Raw genomic sequence first — 16,452 nt, 5'->3', positions numbered from 1 at the left:
CCGCCGCGGCTGTCTGCTCAGACCGCAGGCTGGGGTGCGCTGGGACCCCGTGGGGACGGGAGGGCCGGGGCAGCAAGGGGACGGCCCACCCCCACCCCCGGCCCACGGTGTGTGCCGCTCGCTCTCCAGGAGCTGGAGTTTCTGCGCGTGGCCAAGAAGGAGAAGCTGCGGGAGGCCACGGAGGCCAAGCGCAACCTGCGGAAGGAGATCGAGCGCCTGCGCGCGGAGAACGAGAAGAAGATGCGGGAGGCCAACGAGTCCCGCCTGCGCCTCAAGCGGGAGCTGGAACAGGCGCGCCAGGTGCGGGTGTGCGACAAGGGCTGTGAGGCCGGCCGCCTGCGCGCCAAGTACTCGGCCCAGGTACGGGCGGGGGGCCTCGGGGCGGGTGTCGGGGCGCCACCCAGGAGGCAGGGCCCGGCGGCGAGGCCCCAGCGCGCCCCCGTCGGCTGCCGCTGCGGAGCGGCACCCGGGCCCCGGGCGGGAAGCGGCCGGCGCTCTCTGGGCACCCGCGGGACCCGCTGCCGGCTCAGGAGGCCAGGGGGGCCCTTCCCTGGGCTGCCGGCGTTGGTCCTCCACGGAGAGGCGGTCCTCTGGCCTGTCGGGGCCACCGTGTGGGAGCTCCTTGGGGCTCCTTCCCTCCAGGCCGGGCCCTTCCTGGGGGATTTTGCTTGAGGAGTCGGCTCCGAGCCGGCCCCAGGGGTGCAGGGGGCCCCCAGGCAGCCCCAACTCTTTTGTCCTGGGGCCGGGGCCTGGGCTGCGGGCTGCCCACCCTGGGCACCTCCGAGGGTCTCTGCGCTGCCTGACGGGCCGTCCTGGCCGGCAGGAGTCCCAGGTAGGGGGGCAGTGGGCCCTGCGGCCCCCCCCTCCTCCGGCCTGGCCTCGGGTTCAGCAGGATTCCCCCCACCCCCGGGCCGCAGCTCTTAGGGTTCGGGTCGTTGCCCACCCGCCGGGGAGGGGAAGGCGGTGGGAAGTGGTGTCTGTGTGCTGCGTCTGCGCTCGGGTCATGCTGTCCGGCCCCTGTCCCCGCCTCCCTCGCGGACTGCGTCTCCCACGCAGGAAGGGGGCCGGGCGGGGGCGGGGGCGGGAGGCGGGGCCGCTGACGCCCCCGTCCCTTTCAGATCGAGGACCTGCAGGTGAAGCTGCAGCAGGCGGAGGCGGACCGCGAGCAGCTGCGCGCCGACCTGCTGCGGGAGCGCGAGGCGCGGGAGCACCTGGAGAAGGTGGTGAAGGAGCTGCGCGAGCAGCTGTGGCCCCGGCCGCGCCCCGAGGCCGCGGAGAGCACGGCCGAGCCCGAGCCCTAGCGGACCCCACCGTCTGCCGCCGCGGGGCGGGCGCCGCAGGGAGCGGGTGGGCGGGCGGCCCGCGCCGGCCCGGGGCTCGGGGGCTCTGCGCGCCGGTGGGCCCGCCCCGCGGCCAACAGCACAACGTCTTACTGTGCCTATAACCAAGCGAGTGTTTGGAACCACACACTTTTGGAGTCCACTGCAGAATTTTGTACTGGCCAAGTTCACGCGCGCAAGCGGGGTTCGCAGCCGCCGCCGGGCCCGGTCGGCGCCGGGCAGCGGCCCTGCGCTTGCCGGGACGTTCGACCATTTACATTTTGTTATAAGCTATTTAAACCCAGTAAGAAGACTTGATACTCCGAAAATCAACAGGTTTTTTAATGACTAACTTTTAAAAGCCTCAGCAACACGTGACGCCATGCGAGGACCTGCTAAGGGAGCCGGGCACGGCCGCCCCGCCCCGCCCCGCCCCTACAAGCCATCGCAGCTCGGCCGCGGCGGCCCGGGACAGGGACAGGGAGGGTTTTCTCCAGAGTCTATTTTTTCAGCGACGAGGACCCAGGCTTCCTGTGCTGCCGCTGGGAGGAGCAGGGAGGGCGCCGCGAGCCGGGCTGCCACCTCCTCCTCCCGCCCGGCCGCCCGGCGGCACTGGGGGTGGGGGTGGGGCAGTGCCAGGCCCGCGCCGCCTCGGCTGCCCTCCCCGGGCCACTCCTGTTGCGTCGGACTGAGGCTGCAGCGTTGGAACAAAACAGCATTACTTCACTATTTTTTTTGTTGTTTGTTTGTTCATTTAAACGTATATTCAGAACTGCACTTTGTCAAACCCCTCCCTGCTCTTTTTATTCCCCAGTTAACTGAGGTTTTTACTTTTCAAATATCGCGAACCCGTTTATAGAGCAGTGCACATTCTAAGTGCTCGAGTGTTTAGAAACCCCCTCTGGTGCTTGGTTGAACAAGGGAATCACAAAACGAAAATGCAAAAACTGAACTTCGGGGGGTAGTTCTGTGCCTTCCAGCATCTTGTACAGCAAACCCTGACTTGTCTTTTTACCCCCGAGATACTTGTCTTCAATAGGACTGAATCTGCCACTATCAGAATAAGTTCCTTGCATTTATTCCAAATAATCTCGTTTACTCTCAACTGTTCATGCAAATTGTATAAGGTTTTTTATGCCCAAGCTTGAAAAATGATCTCCCAGTGGACGAGAGGCGGCTTACCCATCCCGAAATTACGGTATTTATGTACACGAGAAAGATCTTACCAGAATTCCTCGCTTGACCCCGTTCTAACGCCGAGGCAGCTGTGAGCGCAGACGGAGGTGGAGAGCAGACCGCCGGCCAAGACTGGCGCCGCCCGCCGCCGCGACGAGCAGAGGCTTGGTGACCGGGTCATCTGCAGGGTTCCCGCCCGTGGTTTACTGGGGGGAGGGGCGCAGGTGCTGCTGGACCCCCTTCTAAAGTGCAATGCAAAAGGGACATCGTATATACGCAGCGTTGGTTTGGGTGTTTGTTTTTTTTTTTTTTTTTTTTTTTTTTGCTTTGTTTATTTTGCAGTTATGAGATCTGTATGCATGGGATGGTAGCGCTCTGCCGTGTGTGCACCCGTCCATGGGCATTATTACCGGCCCCAGAAGGGGCTGCTTGTGCTATGCCACACTCACAGTGCCGTGCTCAGCCTTGTTTTTCCAGAGTTGTGTGTTTTCAGTCGTTTCTTCAAGGGAAACTGCGTGATTTCGCCAGGGCAGAGCTCTAAGCGCGTGTGCCCTGTGCTTCTGGCTGGCTGTGCTCTGGTGCCAAGTCGGAAAGTCCAGAGAGATCAAAGGGCCCTGGGGCCTGCCGCCCGGGGCCTCCCGCTCACTTTTAGGTTTGGGAGTTTGGGGGGGTCCCGGAGGGTGGGGAGTTCTCACAGCTCCTCTGCTGGGGCCCCGCCTCCCCTCGCCCTCGCCCTGCCCGCCTCTGGTCACCGTCTCTCTGCTCGGTCCACACCCCCATGTGCCAGCTTCGTCCCGGAAGGTCGGGAAGAGCCGGCCCGCCACGGCTGCCCGGTGGGGGCGGGGACCGGTTGTCCCGGGCTCCCCGGTCACCAGCAGCTCGAGCCCTCTTGGGCAGCTCCCTGGGTGGAAGGGTGTCCAGGGGTGGGGGTGTCGGCGCGTTCTGGCCACTCCCATCCTCTGGGGGCTGGGCTGAGGGGCCCGAGACCCGGCTTTGGTCGGCGCAGCTGCCGTTTGGTTTCTGTGCAGAGGGAGAAGGGAGCTATCTGTCGGCTGTGGGCTCTCCCTGTGTGTAACCCGCCCGCTATCCGGATGACTGTGTGTTCAGTTTAATCACTCATTATTTCTGCGCTGAAAGAGGATTTTTAACGAAGGGAAAAACAACAGCAATAACATTCATATCTTTGGAGCAGCTAACTCACACACGTAATATCCTGCTTTTCGTACGGACTAGCCCCGTGTACAGACGGTCCCTGTAAATACTGTTCCCGACACTGTTGTATCACATGCGTGTACGGTGGTTCCTTTTTCAGAAACTCTTTTCTTACCTGGTAGTTGTCTTGTTTTCGGGGTTGTTTTTAACTGAGGAAGAACAGCTCCCCTGCCCGAGGGGACGGACCCCCCGCCAGCCCCCGGGCTCCGTCCTTCCTGCCCCTGCCCACCCACCGCGTCCACCAGGCTCGAGCGGCCGTCTTGTTCTTGCTTTAAGTCAGGAGTCACAAGCGACATTTTTTTTCAATTAAGGAAAAAAAAAACCCCACAGCTCTAGCTTCCTCCCCGCCAGGAGCGTCCGCACCGCTGTCCGCGTCCCTCTGCTGCTGCTAATGACGACATGATGACTTACTCTACTATCGAAAACTATTTTTATGTAATTAATGTATGCTTTCTTGTTTATAAATGCCTGATTGAAGACGAACACAGAGAAAGCTTGCTTATTTATGTACTTCGCTGTGTGCCGTAGTCCCTTGGCGCCCCTCCCCCAACAGATGACCTTGTACAATAAAGGACTTGGAGAGTGTGCCGCGGACAGCCGTGCTTGGGCCACCCTCCCCCCAGCCCGGGTCACCATCTGGGCCTGAGCCCAGGGTGGGGGCGGGGGTGTCTGTCTGCCTGTCAGACTGTGCGGACCTTCGGTCTCCGGCGACCCGGAGTGACATGGGGCTTGGGTGGGCAGCGCCCTGGCTGGGGTGCTGTCTGTCTGCCTAGGTCCCACCTGGCTGGCCCACGGATATCAGCTGGAGGGGACTGTGTGGGGGGCCGGAGGCCTGCCGCGCGCCCCACCCTGTTCCGGGGCAGATGGCCAGCTCCCCTCAGGGGGCCTGAGAGCCCTGGGCCCCAGCGTGCTGGCCTGAGGGAGAAGCTTGGGGACTCTGGCCGTGCTGGGTGCTGGGAACCCTATGCTGCCACCTCTCCCGGGTCCCTGTGGCTGCCGGTGTCCCAATTGCCAGCTCCACTGGAGCCCTTCCAAGGTCATACGGGGGTCACTTGGAGAACTGGGTGGTGGGAAGCCCCAGTGCCCAGCCCTGGCTACTGCACACGCAGCCCCAGCAGTCCTCGGGGGTCCCAGGGAGGGGGACCGAGCCCGCCGGGCTTTGGATAACCGCAGCCAGGAGAAGCCCACTCTGCCGGAGCTCCAGGCTCCTATCCAGACCGGATCTGGAGCGTGGACAGTGGGGACCAGGAGGTAGAACCTCCATGTCGTCCACAGGCTCCCCAAGGCCAAGATCCCAGCCCCTCGTGGGGGGCCACCCAGGATCTGATAGAGCCTGGGTCGGGGAGCAGAGGGAAGGCGGGTGGTTTACAAGCCCAGGCCCTGCCCCTCCTACTGCTTCTGGGGCCCTGGGGTCCTTGGCCTGCAGGTGTGGCCCGCAAGGTTACATAGTGGGGCTCAGCCCCAAGAGCGGAGCCCAACCCCCCATCACCTGGGAGTCACCTTGGCCTGACTCCCCGCTGTGAAGCCATGGGACCATCGGCCAGAATCTGAGTTCCCGGGCAGGGCTGGACACCTAGGGTGTGGGCCCCCCATGACGACATCTGCCCAATGTCCAGGGCACCGTGTGGCGCTGTGGAGAGGGCTGCTCCTCGCTGTCCTCTGGGGTCTCCCCAGTGGCCCTGGGTGGGAGCCGAGGGCCGCAGGGGCAGGCAGCCAAGGCCCTACCTGTGCCCAGTGCCAAACACTTGCCCCTTTCTCGGCCTCACAACCAAGCCCACCTGGATGGGCGGCAGATCCTCATGGGACCTCACGGACTTGTCCAGACCTGCCGTTCCCACAGGGTATCGATGCAGCCACTGATGTCCCTTCCCTGGGGCCTGCCACACAGGTGTACCTGTGCTGCTGCCAGGCCTTGTCCTTCCGCAGAGCATCTCCTGCTGCCGCCGCTCTGGGCCCACAGGCTCTGGGCTCCCCACTGGCTCCAGGGCGAAGGTCCGCGGGCTGCTCCAGGCCCCGAATGTGGGAGGAACGAGGCGGTGGGAGGGGAGAGGCCGTCCCGGAGGAGGGCAGGAGGCCCGCAGGGGCTGGAGAAGGGGGCTTCCCCAGGGTGGCGGGCCCAGTGCAGGCCATGGGGGCACCACGTGGCCAGTGTGGTGCTCAGCCCATGCGGGGCCTTGGAGGTGGGCTGGCGGCCGCCTCAGAAGCCCGGACGCCAGCCAGTACCTTCCCGGGGCCGGGGCTCCAACTCCGGGTTCACTTTTGGGTATGAATTTAACTTTAAAAGCCCCTGGGTCGGGGCACCCTGGTGGCTCAGTCTGTGAAGTGTCCGATTTGTGATTTTTGCTCGGGTCGCGGCCTCATGGGTGGGGGGATGGAGACCCACGTCTGTCTGTCCAGGCTCCGTGCTGGGGGGGGGTCTGCTTGAGATTATTGCTGTCCGCCTCCCTTGTCCCTCCCCTGTGGCCTCTCTCGCGACTACATCAGTCCTTCAGGGGCCCTGGGCACCCTGGTGCAGGACACGGAGGCCGTCTGCTGTCAAAGCCCCCTTCCCAGGGTTCCTGGCCATGCCCTGCCTCTTTGCCCCACCTCTGGGTCCCCTGGCTCAGGACTGCCCCCGCCGCTGGCATGCTGCCCAGGGACCCACGAGGCTGTCCTGCCGCAGGCCTCGTTTGCCCAGAACCCTGGCCTGAGCCGGGCTCCGGGTGCGGGCTGCTCCGAGGATGGTGCCGCTTTCCACACTGCCCGAGGCCCCGGGGATGCGGGGGGCCTGGGGCAGAGGGGTTGCTCCCGGGCGCCTACCCAGGTCCTTGGTTTCTGGCCTGCCCTGTGACACTCCCCCGCCTCCGCTTTCACTTCTTCCTCTACCGCCAGCAGCCCCAGCCCCACCCCGGTCCCCCGTGCACTCAGCCGTTCCTGCCTGTCTGTGTCTTGGGATCCCCACCCGTCCTCCAGTCTGTTGGCCCCAGAGCCACAGTCTGGCCCCCAGGCCCCACCCAGCACCCTGTGGTCAGGGGTCTGACCACAGGCCGAGAACTCTTACCCTTATCTGGGGAGGCGGATGCCAGGCGCGCCCTCCATGGAAAGAGGAAGCCGCCTGCCCATTTACAGTAACAGCTGGGGCGGCCCATCCTCCCCAGGCCCCCAGGGAGGACTGCGGGGTCAGCCCCGGCACTCAGTGTGGTCCCCCACCTCCACCCCACCCACACTCCCAGCTGTGGCCAGCAGGCCCCTCCCTGGCTTGCCCAACCTGGAGCCTGACCTACCTCCACTCCCCACCGACACCCCCTCCCTCTCTGCCTGTCCCATCGGAGGCCATCCCCCCCTTCTCACTGGCCAGGCAGGGACAGGCTGGAGGGCTCCCGAGAATCCCAAGGTCCCACACCCACACTCTGCTGGCCGGGGCCCAGCACAGTCTGAGTCCCACCACCTCCAGGAAGGCAGGGGTCCTGTAGGGAAAGTGGACCGGAGATTCCCGCGGGACTGTGTGCCCTCAGCAACAGGTGTGCTGACCCCAGCCGGATGGAAGAGCAGGGCCTTGGAGGGGGACCCTGACCCTACCCACGGAGACCCACCATGCTCTGTGCCCTCCTGTGTGCTCTGCCCACTGCCAGGCAACCGTGGCACGGGGGTGCAGAACTTTCGGGGCCTGGATGCCTGCCCGCCCCGTCCCCCCCACCCCCTCCCCACACGCAGTGGTGACGTGAGCCTTGTAGGCCTCACACGCGCAGCCATCTGTGCTCAGACCCATGCCAGGGGCTGGGGGCCGCGGGTGCTGGGGCTCCCAGCCCTGGAGCAGGTGGCTCCACTGTAGGAGGTGGTAGGGACAGGCAGGTGTCTGGCAGGGCTGGGGTCGGGCCTTCCTGCTCCAAGCCTGGCCCAGGAGCCCTTACTGGCAGGAAGCTTGGCCCAAGCTCTTACCCAGGTCACTCCTCCTGCCACAGAAGCTTGCTCTGGAAACCTCCAGGGGTAGGCACCTTGTGAGGGATGGAGCCTGAGATCGGGGCTTGGCCCCCACCAGAGGACACACCTGAGTCTAGCTCAAGGCCCAGGCAGGGGTGCGAGAGAGAAGGCAGGAAAGGCAGCAAAGGGCAGAGTCGGAAGGCAGCGTCCAGATCCCCTCGGCAACCCAGGTGGGCCGTGGACACTGCTGTGATGTCCACACACTTTTGTGAATGCAAAGCGCAGGCTGCTTGCACAGAAGCTGGCGAGTGACAGGGTGCCCACCGGGGTCCCCATATCCCCCACCTCTGCTCTCCCACAACCCCACAGCTCAGCCCCACCCAGGGACACGAAGATATCCTGGACCTTCTCTACTTTAGGCACCCGGGGTTCCCTCGGGCACTGGGCGCTGGAGGCACGGGGCAGGGTGCTGAGTTCCCCTGGGGTCCAGCCCCCCTCCCTGGCCCTTGGTGGGGCCTTGACCCTGTGGAGGTGGCCCACAGCCCCAATTTCCCGTTTCTAAGAAAAAACAGCCCCAGCAAAGGCGCTGGGGTTCTGTGGAGACTACTGGCCAAGGTCTGGGGAGGGGTTGGGAAGGGGTTTTGTTTTGTCCAGAGGCCCTAGGACCAGGGCGGGCTGCAGCTGGTGTGGCCAGGCTGGTGTCACTGGCCCCTGTCACTGGTGGGCCATCTGCTTTCCCTGGACACCCGCATTCCCAGGCAGGAGGGCAGTGGTCAGCTGGGACAGAGGCCCAGGTCAGGGCTCCTGGCCATATCGGGTCTAGCCTCCCCCTAAGCGCCCACGTCGGCAAGCAGACCCCCCGGCCCTCGGACCCCCAGGTCTGGAGTTGGCAGCGAGCAGGGGTGCCGGCTCCTGCCCCAAACCGGGTCCCCCAGCCCCCACCCCTCCCAGCGAGATGCAGATGACGCTCCTCTCCGCACCCCCGCCGCAGGGGGGAGGCCGGGGCAGGAACCGTCGGGGACGGGAGCGCCGGTTCCCAAACCTCCCCATTCCTGCACCTTCCGCCGGGGCCGGAAGCCCGCGCGGGGAGGGGTGCGCCGGGCGCGGGTCGCGCCGTCCCTCTGCTCGCCCCCGGGCCGGGACGCGGGGTGAGCCGCAAGCCCCCTGCGGCCGTCCACACGGCGGGCGCTCCGGGTCCGGGGGTCCAGGCCGTGGACCGCCGGGTCAGCGCGAGGGCGCGCCCCTGGGGGACGGGCAGGCCGGCCGGACCCGCTTCCTTCCGCGGAGCCGCTCTGTGGAGCCCGTGCGGGGGCCGGGCCGGGGGTGGGGCGGGCGCGGCCTCAGTTTCCCTTTACGTCTGGCAGGAGCCCGACTGGACGCCCCGGGACTGCCCCGCCGCCCGCTTTCACTTCCCCCCGCTCCCCGCCCGCCGTCGCGTCCGAGTTCCTCCCGAAGCCTCGCGCCCGGGGCCCCGGGCCGTCCCTCCCCCAACGCCCCCGCCCCGCCCCGCCCCGCCCCCGCGAGGGGAGGCCCCGGGCCCCGGCCGCCGGGGGCGCGCAGGGAGCTGGGGGTCGCCGGACCGGGCGCGTGCGCGGGGTTGGGGGGGCGGGGGCGCCGGGCGCAGGAAGTGCCCCCTCCCCCCGACCCCGCGTCCCGGGCGCGGTTAACCCTTCCGGTCCCTGCTCCGGGCGGCGGGCGCGCCGCGGACGTGCCTACGTGTCGGGAGCCCGGGCTCACCGGCGGCCCCCGGCGGCGGAGGCGGGAACTGCAGCCGCGGCCGGGACGGGGCCTGAGCGCGCCCCCGGGATGCGGGAGCCAAGGGGGACCGCCGCCTCCCTGCCCCGCACCGGCGGACCTCTGCCCCTTCCCGGGGCTCTGTGCCCCCCAGGGGTCTGCATGCGGCCCTGAGTCACTGCAGGGGGGTGCGAGGGGGGTCACCCCCCGACCCCAGGCCCAGCCGCTTTCTTTAGGCCCCTCTTCCTCCCGCCCCGGTGGCTTGGCCGGAGTCCTTGGGCCGCTGTCAGGGCCCTGGCTGGGGAGTGGGCTGCGGGCCTTAGCAGGTGCGGCCACCAGAGACCCCAACACCCATGGAAAGCCGCATGGTGACCTGTGAGCCCCTCCTGCCTCTCCCTTTCTCCTCCAGGACTGGCCCCTCCCGGGGCGTGGGCTCCCCCTCAGCAGGGTGAGGCCCCTTCCCCGCCACACGTCCTGCTTCTCCCCAACACTGCCCCCCCCTTGGGACCCCACTGACCCAACCCTCCAGTCCACATCCAGGCCTGCCCCCACTCCCGCCCGAGCCGCTTGGGCTGCTCCCTTCTTCCTCTGCTAACCCAGAGCAGGCCCAGACCCCCACACCCGGCCTGTTCCCACCACCCCTTCACTCCCACGGGCCCCCCACCCCGTGAGCACTCAACCCTGCCCCTGCCCCGCGGCACCCACACAAAGGCCTTCTCAGCTCCGTGTCAGCCCACCTTTACCGTCCTTCCTGGGGGGGGTGCTCTTCAAGTGGGGGCTCACTAGAAATTGGCAGAGGGAGTGAGAGACCCCCGGAAGGCCAGCCCTGCCCTCATCTTGGCCTGCACCGAGGCTCTGGCGGCTTTCGTGGCCTGTGGAGAGCACCCGTGTGCGGGCAGGGCTAAGGAGGGTTTGAAGACTTGGGGGAGTGGGTGGCACCCTTCCCACGCCCTTCCCCAGACTGGCCCAGGAGAAAGGCCCATACACTGGGGTTGTCCTGGTTCCTGTTACCTCTGGTTTTCCGGGGAGCAGGGCTGGGGGGCAGCTGGAAGTTCCCTGAACCCCGGGGCAGAGTTGCCAGGAGGAGCAGTTTTCTAGAATTTGGGGGGCACCACCATCTGGGGGGGCACATGGGGTGGGGACGGTCGAGTCCAGCCGGTCAGGCAGGCTCTGGCAGGCTCCCCGGTTGCCCCACCAGCCGACGACAGCCCTATGCAGAGTCTCCATCAGAAAACGCCGTGGCCACGGCGGTGGGGTGGCCGCCTGCCCCTGGACACCCAGGGCTTCATGCCAAGGGCAACCGAGGCCAGGGCAGCTTTGGCCAGTACGGGGTGTCGCCTGGCCCACTCATGGCCCCTGGCCACCCCCTCGGCTTGTGGAGGAACCACAGTGGTCCCCCGCCTGAGGCTGTGGGCCTCCAGGATTACCTGATGGGCAGGGGACCCAAGGCAGCTCCTCTGCACCTGCTCAGGCCCTCGTCTGCCTCAAGGTGTCCTGTGCCCACTGTGGCCCAGCCTTCTGTCAGAGAGGCTGTGGGATGGCTCTCAGTGGCTGTGTTCTGCCTTGAGGGGACAGGGGCAGGAAGGGGACGGCCCACACTGTTGCGACCGTTGCCCATCTGAGCTGCCTGCCCCGAGATGGTCTTGCTGAAGCTGGCCTGCTGACCCCACTAACACTTGCTCAGGACCGAGGAACCCCAGGGAGCTGGGGGCCACCTGGGACACGCAGGTGGCTGGCAGACTGAGCCAGGCCTCACAGGAACACCCCAGGAAGTCCTGCCCGGGAGCCGGGGCTCTACACGGCCGGCCTTGCCGCCCTCCCAGCACCGAGACCAGGAGGCCTGGCCAGGCTTTGCGGACAGGAGGCCTCCCCCTTGGGAGTCCCCAGTGACCGGACGGCCAGTGGGAGAGGAGGCTGGGCGAGCTGTCTGTGCCAGGCGGGGCCCTGTGGGAGGGTGGGCTCGGTCCCATGCCGACGTCAGGCCGGCGAGGGGTGGCTGGAGACATCACATTCGCCAAGGCCCTGCTGGGAGGTGGGCCGGGCAGAGAGGGACAGGCGTCTGATCTCTGTCTCTCTGAGCTCTGAGCTCTCGGGCTCTGACTCTGGCTGGACAAGTCCTTGTGAAGAACGAGTATGTTCTCTTCGAGGCCCTGCCTGGCCAGCAGCTCAGCATGGGGTTCCTCTCCGTCACTGTCCACTGACTGAGCAAGGGCACGGCAGGAGGACACACCACGGGGAGAGACTGGCCAGGAGGGACTGCTTGCTCTCCAGAAACTGCTGGGACCAGTGCTGGGACCAGTGCCTCCTCCCCGAGCCTCCTGGGGCTGGGTCGCTTCTCGGTGTGTAGGGCATGCCGGGGGCAGCCGCCCGCCGCCCGCACTAGAGCCCCTGCCTGCCTGCGTCTCAGTGAGGCGCGGAGAAGTCGCCTTCCTCGGGGGAGAAGGCCCTTGGGATGTCTGCGGGGGCCTGAGGGTGCCGTCTCCGCGGGCTGTCACATTGCCACTCACTCGGGACCCCGGGTGTCATTTTCCCCCGCCTCCCAGGCACGGACGCTCCCTGCCCTGACTCGGAGCGGTGACCAGGCTGAGGACCCGCGTCGCAGCTGCTTGGAGGTCGGGGGGAGCTCTCCCCCAGGCGCCACCCCGGGCTCCGTCCCACCCCGGGATGGGCTGCGCTTCTGCCGTGCTGCCTGGAGGGCACAGGCAGGACCAGAGTCTGCGGCCTGGCCTCTGCTCACCTACCCTCTTCTTTTTTCTCAAGAATTCAAATTTCTTGTGGTTTTGCCTGTGGGGCCCAGTGTGAGGACAAGTGGTCTGGTCAGGGTGAGAGCAAGGGCGTCTGGGCCCCCAGCAGACAGCAGACGGGCACACAAGTCCCAGGGCAGAGCCCCGGGAAGGAATGCTGGTCCCTGGCTCAGGAGCACTGCACCCAGGCATCCCAGCAGAAGGGGCCAGTGGGGCAGGGCAGGGGACCTGCCCAAACACGGGTCCATGGGATCTGAGCTCTCCCCAGGCCTCGCTGAGGGGCCCCTGCCCCCGTAGGCCATCCAGGGTGCGGGTGGGTGGGTGGGGAGAGCCGCTCTGGGGTTTGCTGGGGTGACTGGAAAGTAGGAGGTCTCGGGGGCTGTGTGTGTGCAGGCCGGCAGAGCTGGCCTTCCCCCACGTCTGCCCAGGGGCCGAGGGGGCTGACCCTCCCCACTCCCCCCACCCCCCCACCCCCGCCCCTGCGTCCAGAGCTCTGGGGCCCTAGGTCTGACTCTGAACTTGCTCCCTGGGTTTCGTGACCGAGCCCCACGGTGATGATTTGGATAGAAATAGCGAAGGCCCCCGCCCCACCCCCCGGACAAGTTGGGAAACACAGGAGCGCTCTGTGCCCAGCATGCTTTTCTTCCTCAACTTCATTTTCTTCCTCAACTTCATCATTTTCATTGTTTTTCTTTTGCCAGGAGTACGGTTTCCTCTGGAAAAGAGGAAAGAGCCACGGAACGAGTTGCCGAGCCTCAGGGGCAGACCCAGGTGGACGGCGCGTACCGGCGAAGCTGCGGGACTCCAGAGCGGGTGACCTCCTGACCCCGGTCTGTCCACGACGTGCAGACCCATGTGGACGCAGGCCTGAGGACCCAGGCGCTCTGACCCAGGAGTCCGTGGGTCCCGGGAATGGATCGTTCCTGGGCACTCACTGCTGGAGACACCTATGCCCGTGGCCGGCCCGAGGCAGAAGCCGGCTCGGGCGGGCTGGCGGCATCTGCGGCCGCCTGAGCTCACGGGCCGGGAAGGGCAGCGGCTGTAGCTCATTCCCTCCACCTCATTCCCGGGTCAGGGAGGTCCACGAGTGCCTTTGCCTTTCGGGCTCTCCTGTCCCCCAGTGGCCTGCCACCGTGGTCACGGCTGGCTCTTGGGGGGCTGCCCCACCGGCTCTGGAGGTGGGGACGGAGCACGGGGTGGAGGGTCGGTGGGGCCGACCGGTCCGCCCCCCGCGCCAGTCCTACCAGGGCCGAACTGGCTGGCAGAGAGAGGAGCGCCCGGCAGGGGGGCGGCGGGAGGGGCCGCTGTCGGGGCGGGAGAGGCTGTCTGGGGTGGGCTGGTCTGAACCCAGGGTTCCTTTCCTCCTCCGCCGCTCCTGCCTTCAGCGTCAGAACACGACCATTCCGTGCGAGCCTCCCTCCTCGACCGACGGACCTCCGCTGTGTCCATCCGTCCGTCCATCCACCAGCCGTCACCCAACGACTATGCGTCCGCCTGCCCGCCACCCACGCGTCTGTCCGTCTCTCCCTCCTGCCAGTTACTCAGCTCCCGTCTCCCTGCACACCTCTTCTGCCTGGTTTGCCTCCACTGTCCATTCTGCCTGGCCCAGAGCAGGGGCTCCCACTCGCCCACTCATTCAGCCGACGTTTGCCGACGGCCTCTAAGTGTCCCACCGTGGGGGTCACCCGGTCCCGGGGAGACGCGGAAAAGCCACCTACCTCTGAGGAGAAGGCCCTTGCTAGATGCTGAGACTGCGCCAGGGAGCAAAACTGACAGGACGCCTCCCTTTGTCTGGAGGCTGCAAACCAGACACGTGGCCGGGCCGGGCAGCCCCCTGACCTGCGCACGCGGGGTGGGCTGGGGAGCAGGAAGTGTTCGCTGGAGGTGGGGTGAGGCTTCAGAGCTGGTGGCCAAGGAAGGCCTCCTGAGAAGGTGGCTTCAGGGAGGTGAGCAGTGTAGGCAGCGTGAAGGCCGCGTGCAAAGGCCCTTGAGGCAGAACCAGGCAGGACGGGGCAGCTGCAGGGGCCGGTGTGAGCACAGGGCAGAGAGCCGGGGGGAGCGGCGGGAGGTGAGGCAGTGAGCGCGGGACCCGCTCTGGCCGGCCTGGAGGTCCCGGCACAGACATGGGGAGGGAACCCTGACGGTGCCTGCCGTGTGCAGGGTGTGGCAGGTGGGGCCCGGCTGGGGTGCACTTGGAAGCCGTCCAAGACTGGCCATGGACCACAGGACAGGAGAGAAGCAGAGACAGGAGCCAAGCATTTGTGCCTGAACAAGGAGGACTGTGCGGTGAGGGGGAGGGGCGGCCCAGCGGAGGGGCCGAGGCTCTGCGGACGCGGGACCGCGTGTGGCGCCCGAGGGAGGGGTGGGGGGCTCCATCCCGGAGGGTGGGAGGCAGGGTGCGGACGCAAGCACAGGAGGGCAGCAGGTGCTGGGTGGAGGGGCAGGGGGTCCGTAGGGTTCCGGGGACAGGAAGCAGAAATGTGTTTCCCGGGGCTGGGGGCTGGGTGGTCCCTCCCTGCTCCCCATTCCTCAGAGAAGAGGTGACGGGCTTCCAGCGAGGGCCCAGCCCAGCTCCCACCCACACCGCGCGCACAGGGTGGGCCCCAGCGGCCCTGGAGGCAGGAGCCGGTGGAGGCCTTGGGTCCTGGCTCTCACCCGCCTCCAACGGCCACAGCCTCCCAGGGTCTCCCGCTCCCAGGCCCTGGGCCGGTCTCAGAGGCAGCCGTGAACTTCAAGAACTGTCCCCCAGACCCACAGTTCGCTTCCGGAAAACCAATCACCCGCTGGAGCCTCTTGGTTTCTCATACGGCAGCAGGTCCCCATGTCCGAGTGGCCTGCGGCAGGGGTGGGACGGGGTGGGGTGGGGGAGCCACCCTCCGGGGGCTGGACCGCTGTTGGGAGGCAGTCCTGCCAGACTGCGGGGCGGGGGACCGGGACCAGCCTCGCCCCAGCCCGGCCAGGGGGAGTGGAGGTGCCCCCCAAGGGGTCCTGGCTGTGTGGGTCGCACGTCTCTCAGGAGCTGGTGCTGAGCGTTTTACTGAAGCCATGGGGTGGACAGTGGTGGCCCTCAAGCCCGCGGGGGACGTGGGGGAAGGGCCCCAGGGAGCTGACACGGCTCTTCCTTCCCCTCACAGTGAGGATGGTCTCCCGAGGGCGACCCTGGGGGCTGTCAGGTGCACGGGGTGGCTGTCCGAGCTTGGGGGTCAGGGCCTTCTCCAGCCTCGTGGGGCCGTTGGTCCGTCCCCTTCCCCAAGACCCGCAGGTGTTTGAAGGCGGTGGGCAGCGTGTGGCCCAGGAAGGGAGGGTCGGTCACGTCGCAGATCATGATGACGTACTCCCCTGCAAAAGACGGGCGCTCAGACACGGCCCCTGTGGCTCCCACAGCCCCCGCCTGCCCAGGCTCCCCTGCCTCTGTCCAGCCTTGGCTCCTGTGCGCCCGCACACCCGCCTCGATGCCCCGCTGGAGGGTCCGGGCCTTCTTGGCGGTGATCCGGGCGCTGGCGGGGGCGGAGAGCCCCTCAGTGCTAGTGGGGCTGCGTGGCTGAGTGCGAGCATTCTTTTGAAAACAGTCCCCATCTTTTTAGCGGAAAAAGAATTCATTTTCTCTAAGATGTTTTTTCTAAGCAGTGACAGCTGGGGAGATGTGGCCGCTGAGCCGGCTGGCGCTGGGGCAGGAGGCCGCCCGCCGGTGGGCTCAGGAGAAGGGGCAGCACTTTCCCTCTCGCCGTCTGTAAACTGCAGGGCTTCAACATTGGAGAAGCCATAAAAAAGAAAATAAGAAATAACAGAAAGTGCGGTTGCCCTAGAAACCGTCCTCTCCTCCCCCCGAGCCCAAGGGGGCTGGCACCGGAGCGTGGAAAAAGCGCGCTGGGCTGGCCCCGGCTCACACCAGGAATGTGGCCGCAGCTGAAACGGGGCACAGGACGCAGCTCACACCGTCAGGGAGAACATTCCAGCGCCCGGTCTGGAACGCAGGCCTCTCCTCTCCACGCCGGCGGCCACCGCGTGCCCCGGGCCCGGGTGAGGGAGCGCTCGGCGGCAGGAAGGGGCTGGGCTCGGAGTCCGTCCCTTCAGCAGCTCGGGGGGCCCGGGGGGGCCCACATTCCACAGCCCTGGGCTCCGGGCCTCCCGGGCCGGCCTGGAGGAGACCCGCGCATGGCAACGCCACAGTGTTTCCAAGCAGCTGGGGTTTCTAGGTGTTCCCGGGAACACAGCTCCGCCAGCCTGCGGCCCGGCTGGGGAGCAGGGCTCCGTGGGCAGCGGCCACGGGACCCAGCCCGGCCTCGTCTGACCTCGCTCCTGACGCTCCTCCCAGTGGCCGGGAGAGGCTCTGGCTGCCGGCCGCCCCAGGCCCGGCCCGCACGCTC

At 66.9% G+C, this 16,452-nt stretch overlaps 2 protein-coding genes across 6 annotated transcripts in view; one reads left to right on the top strand and one right to left on the bottom strand.

The window, feature by feature from the left end:
* The window catches only part of SKI (SKI proto-oncogene), a 66,336-nt gene extending 62,686 nt beyond the window's left edge, over positions 1 to 3,650 (top strand). For 2 of the 3 annotated variants that reach the window (XM_032361769.1, XM_032361768.1), the window contains exons 6-7: positions 130 to 360; positions 1,119 to 3,650. In XM_032361769.1, the coding sequence (XP_032217660.1) occupies positions 130 to 360; positions 1,119 to 1,301 (414 nt within the window). In that variant the 3' untranslated portion in view covers positions 1,302 to 3,650. The remainder of the gene's footprint in view (positions 1 to 129; positions 361 to 1,118) is intronic. The other variant, XM_032361770.1, reaches the window with a different exon arrangement.
* An 11,397-nt stretch (positions 3,651 to 15,047) lies between these two features.
* Positions 15,048 to 16,452, bottom strand: part of MORN1 (MORN repeat containing 1) — a 49,279-nt gene continuing 47,874 nt past the window's right edge. The window contains exon 14 of one of the 3 annotated variants that reach the window (XM_032361772.1): positions 15,048 to 15,424. In XM_032361772.1, the coding sequence (XP_032217663.1) occupies positions 15,255 to 15,424 (170 nt within the window). In that variant the 3' untranslated portion in view covers positions 15,048 to 15,254. Of the gene's footprint in view, positions 15,425 to 15,501; positions 16,444 to 16,452 lie in introns of those variants that run through there. The other 2 variants (XM_032361773.1, XM_032361771.1) reach the window with 2 other exon arrangements.

Source organism: Mustela erminea, chromosome 10 (genome assembly GCF_009829155.1).
Source record: "Mustela erminea isolate mMusErm1 chromosome 10, mMusErm1.Pri, whole genome shotgun sequence".
NCBI lineage: Eukaryota > Metazoa > Chordata > Mammalia > Carnivora > Mustelidae > Mustela > Mustela erminea.
The sequence above is the reverse complement of the archived record's forward strand: the minus strand, read 5'-3'. Positions and strand labels throughout refer to the sequence as shown.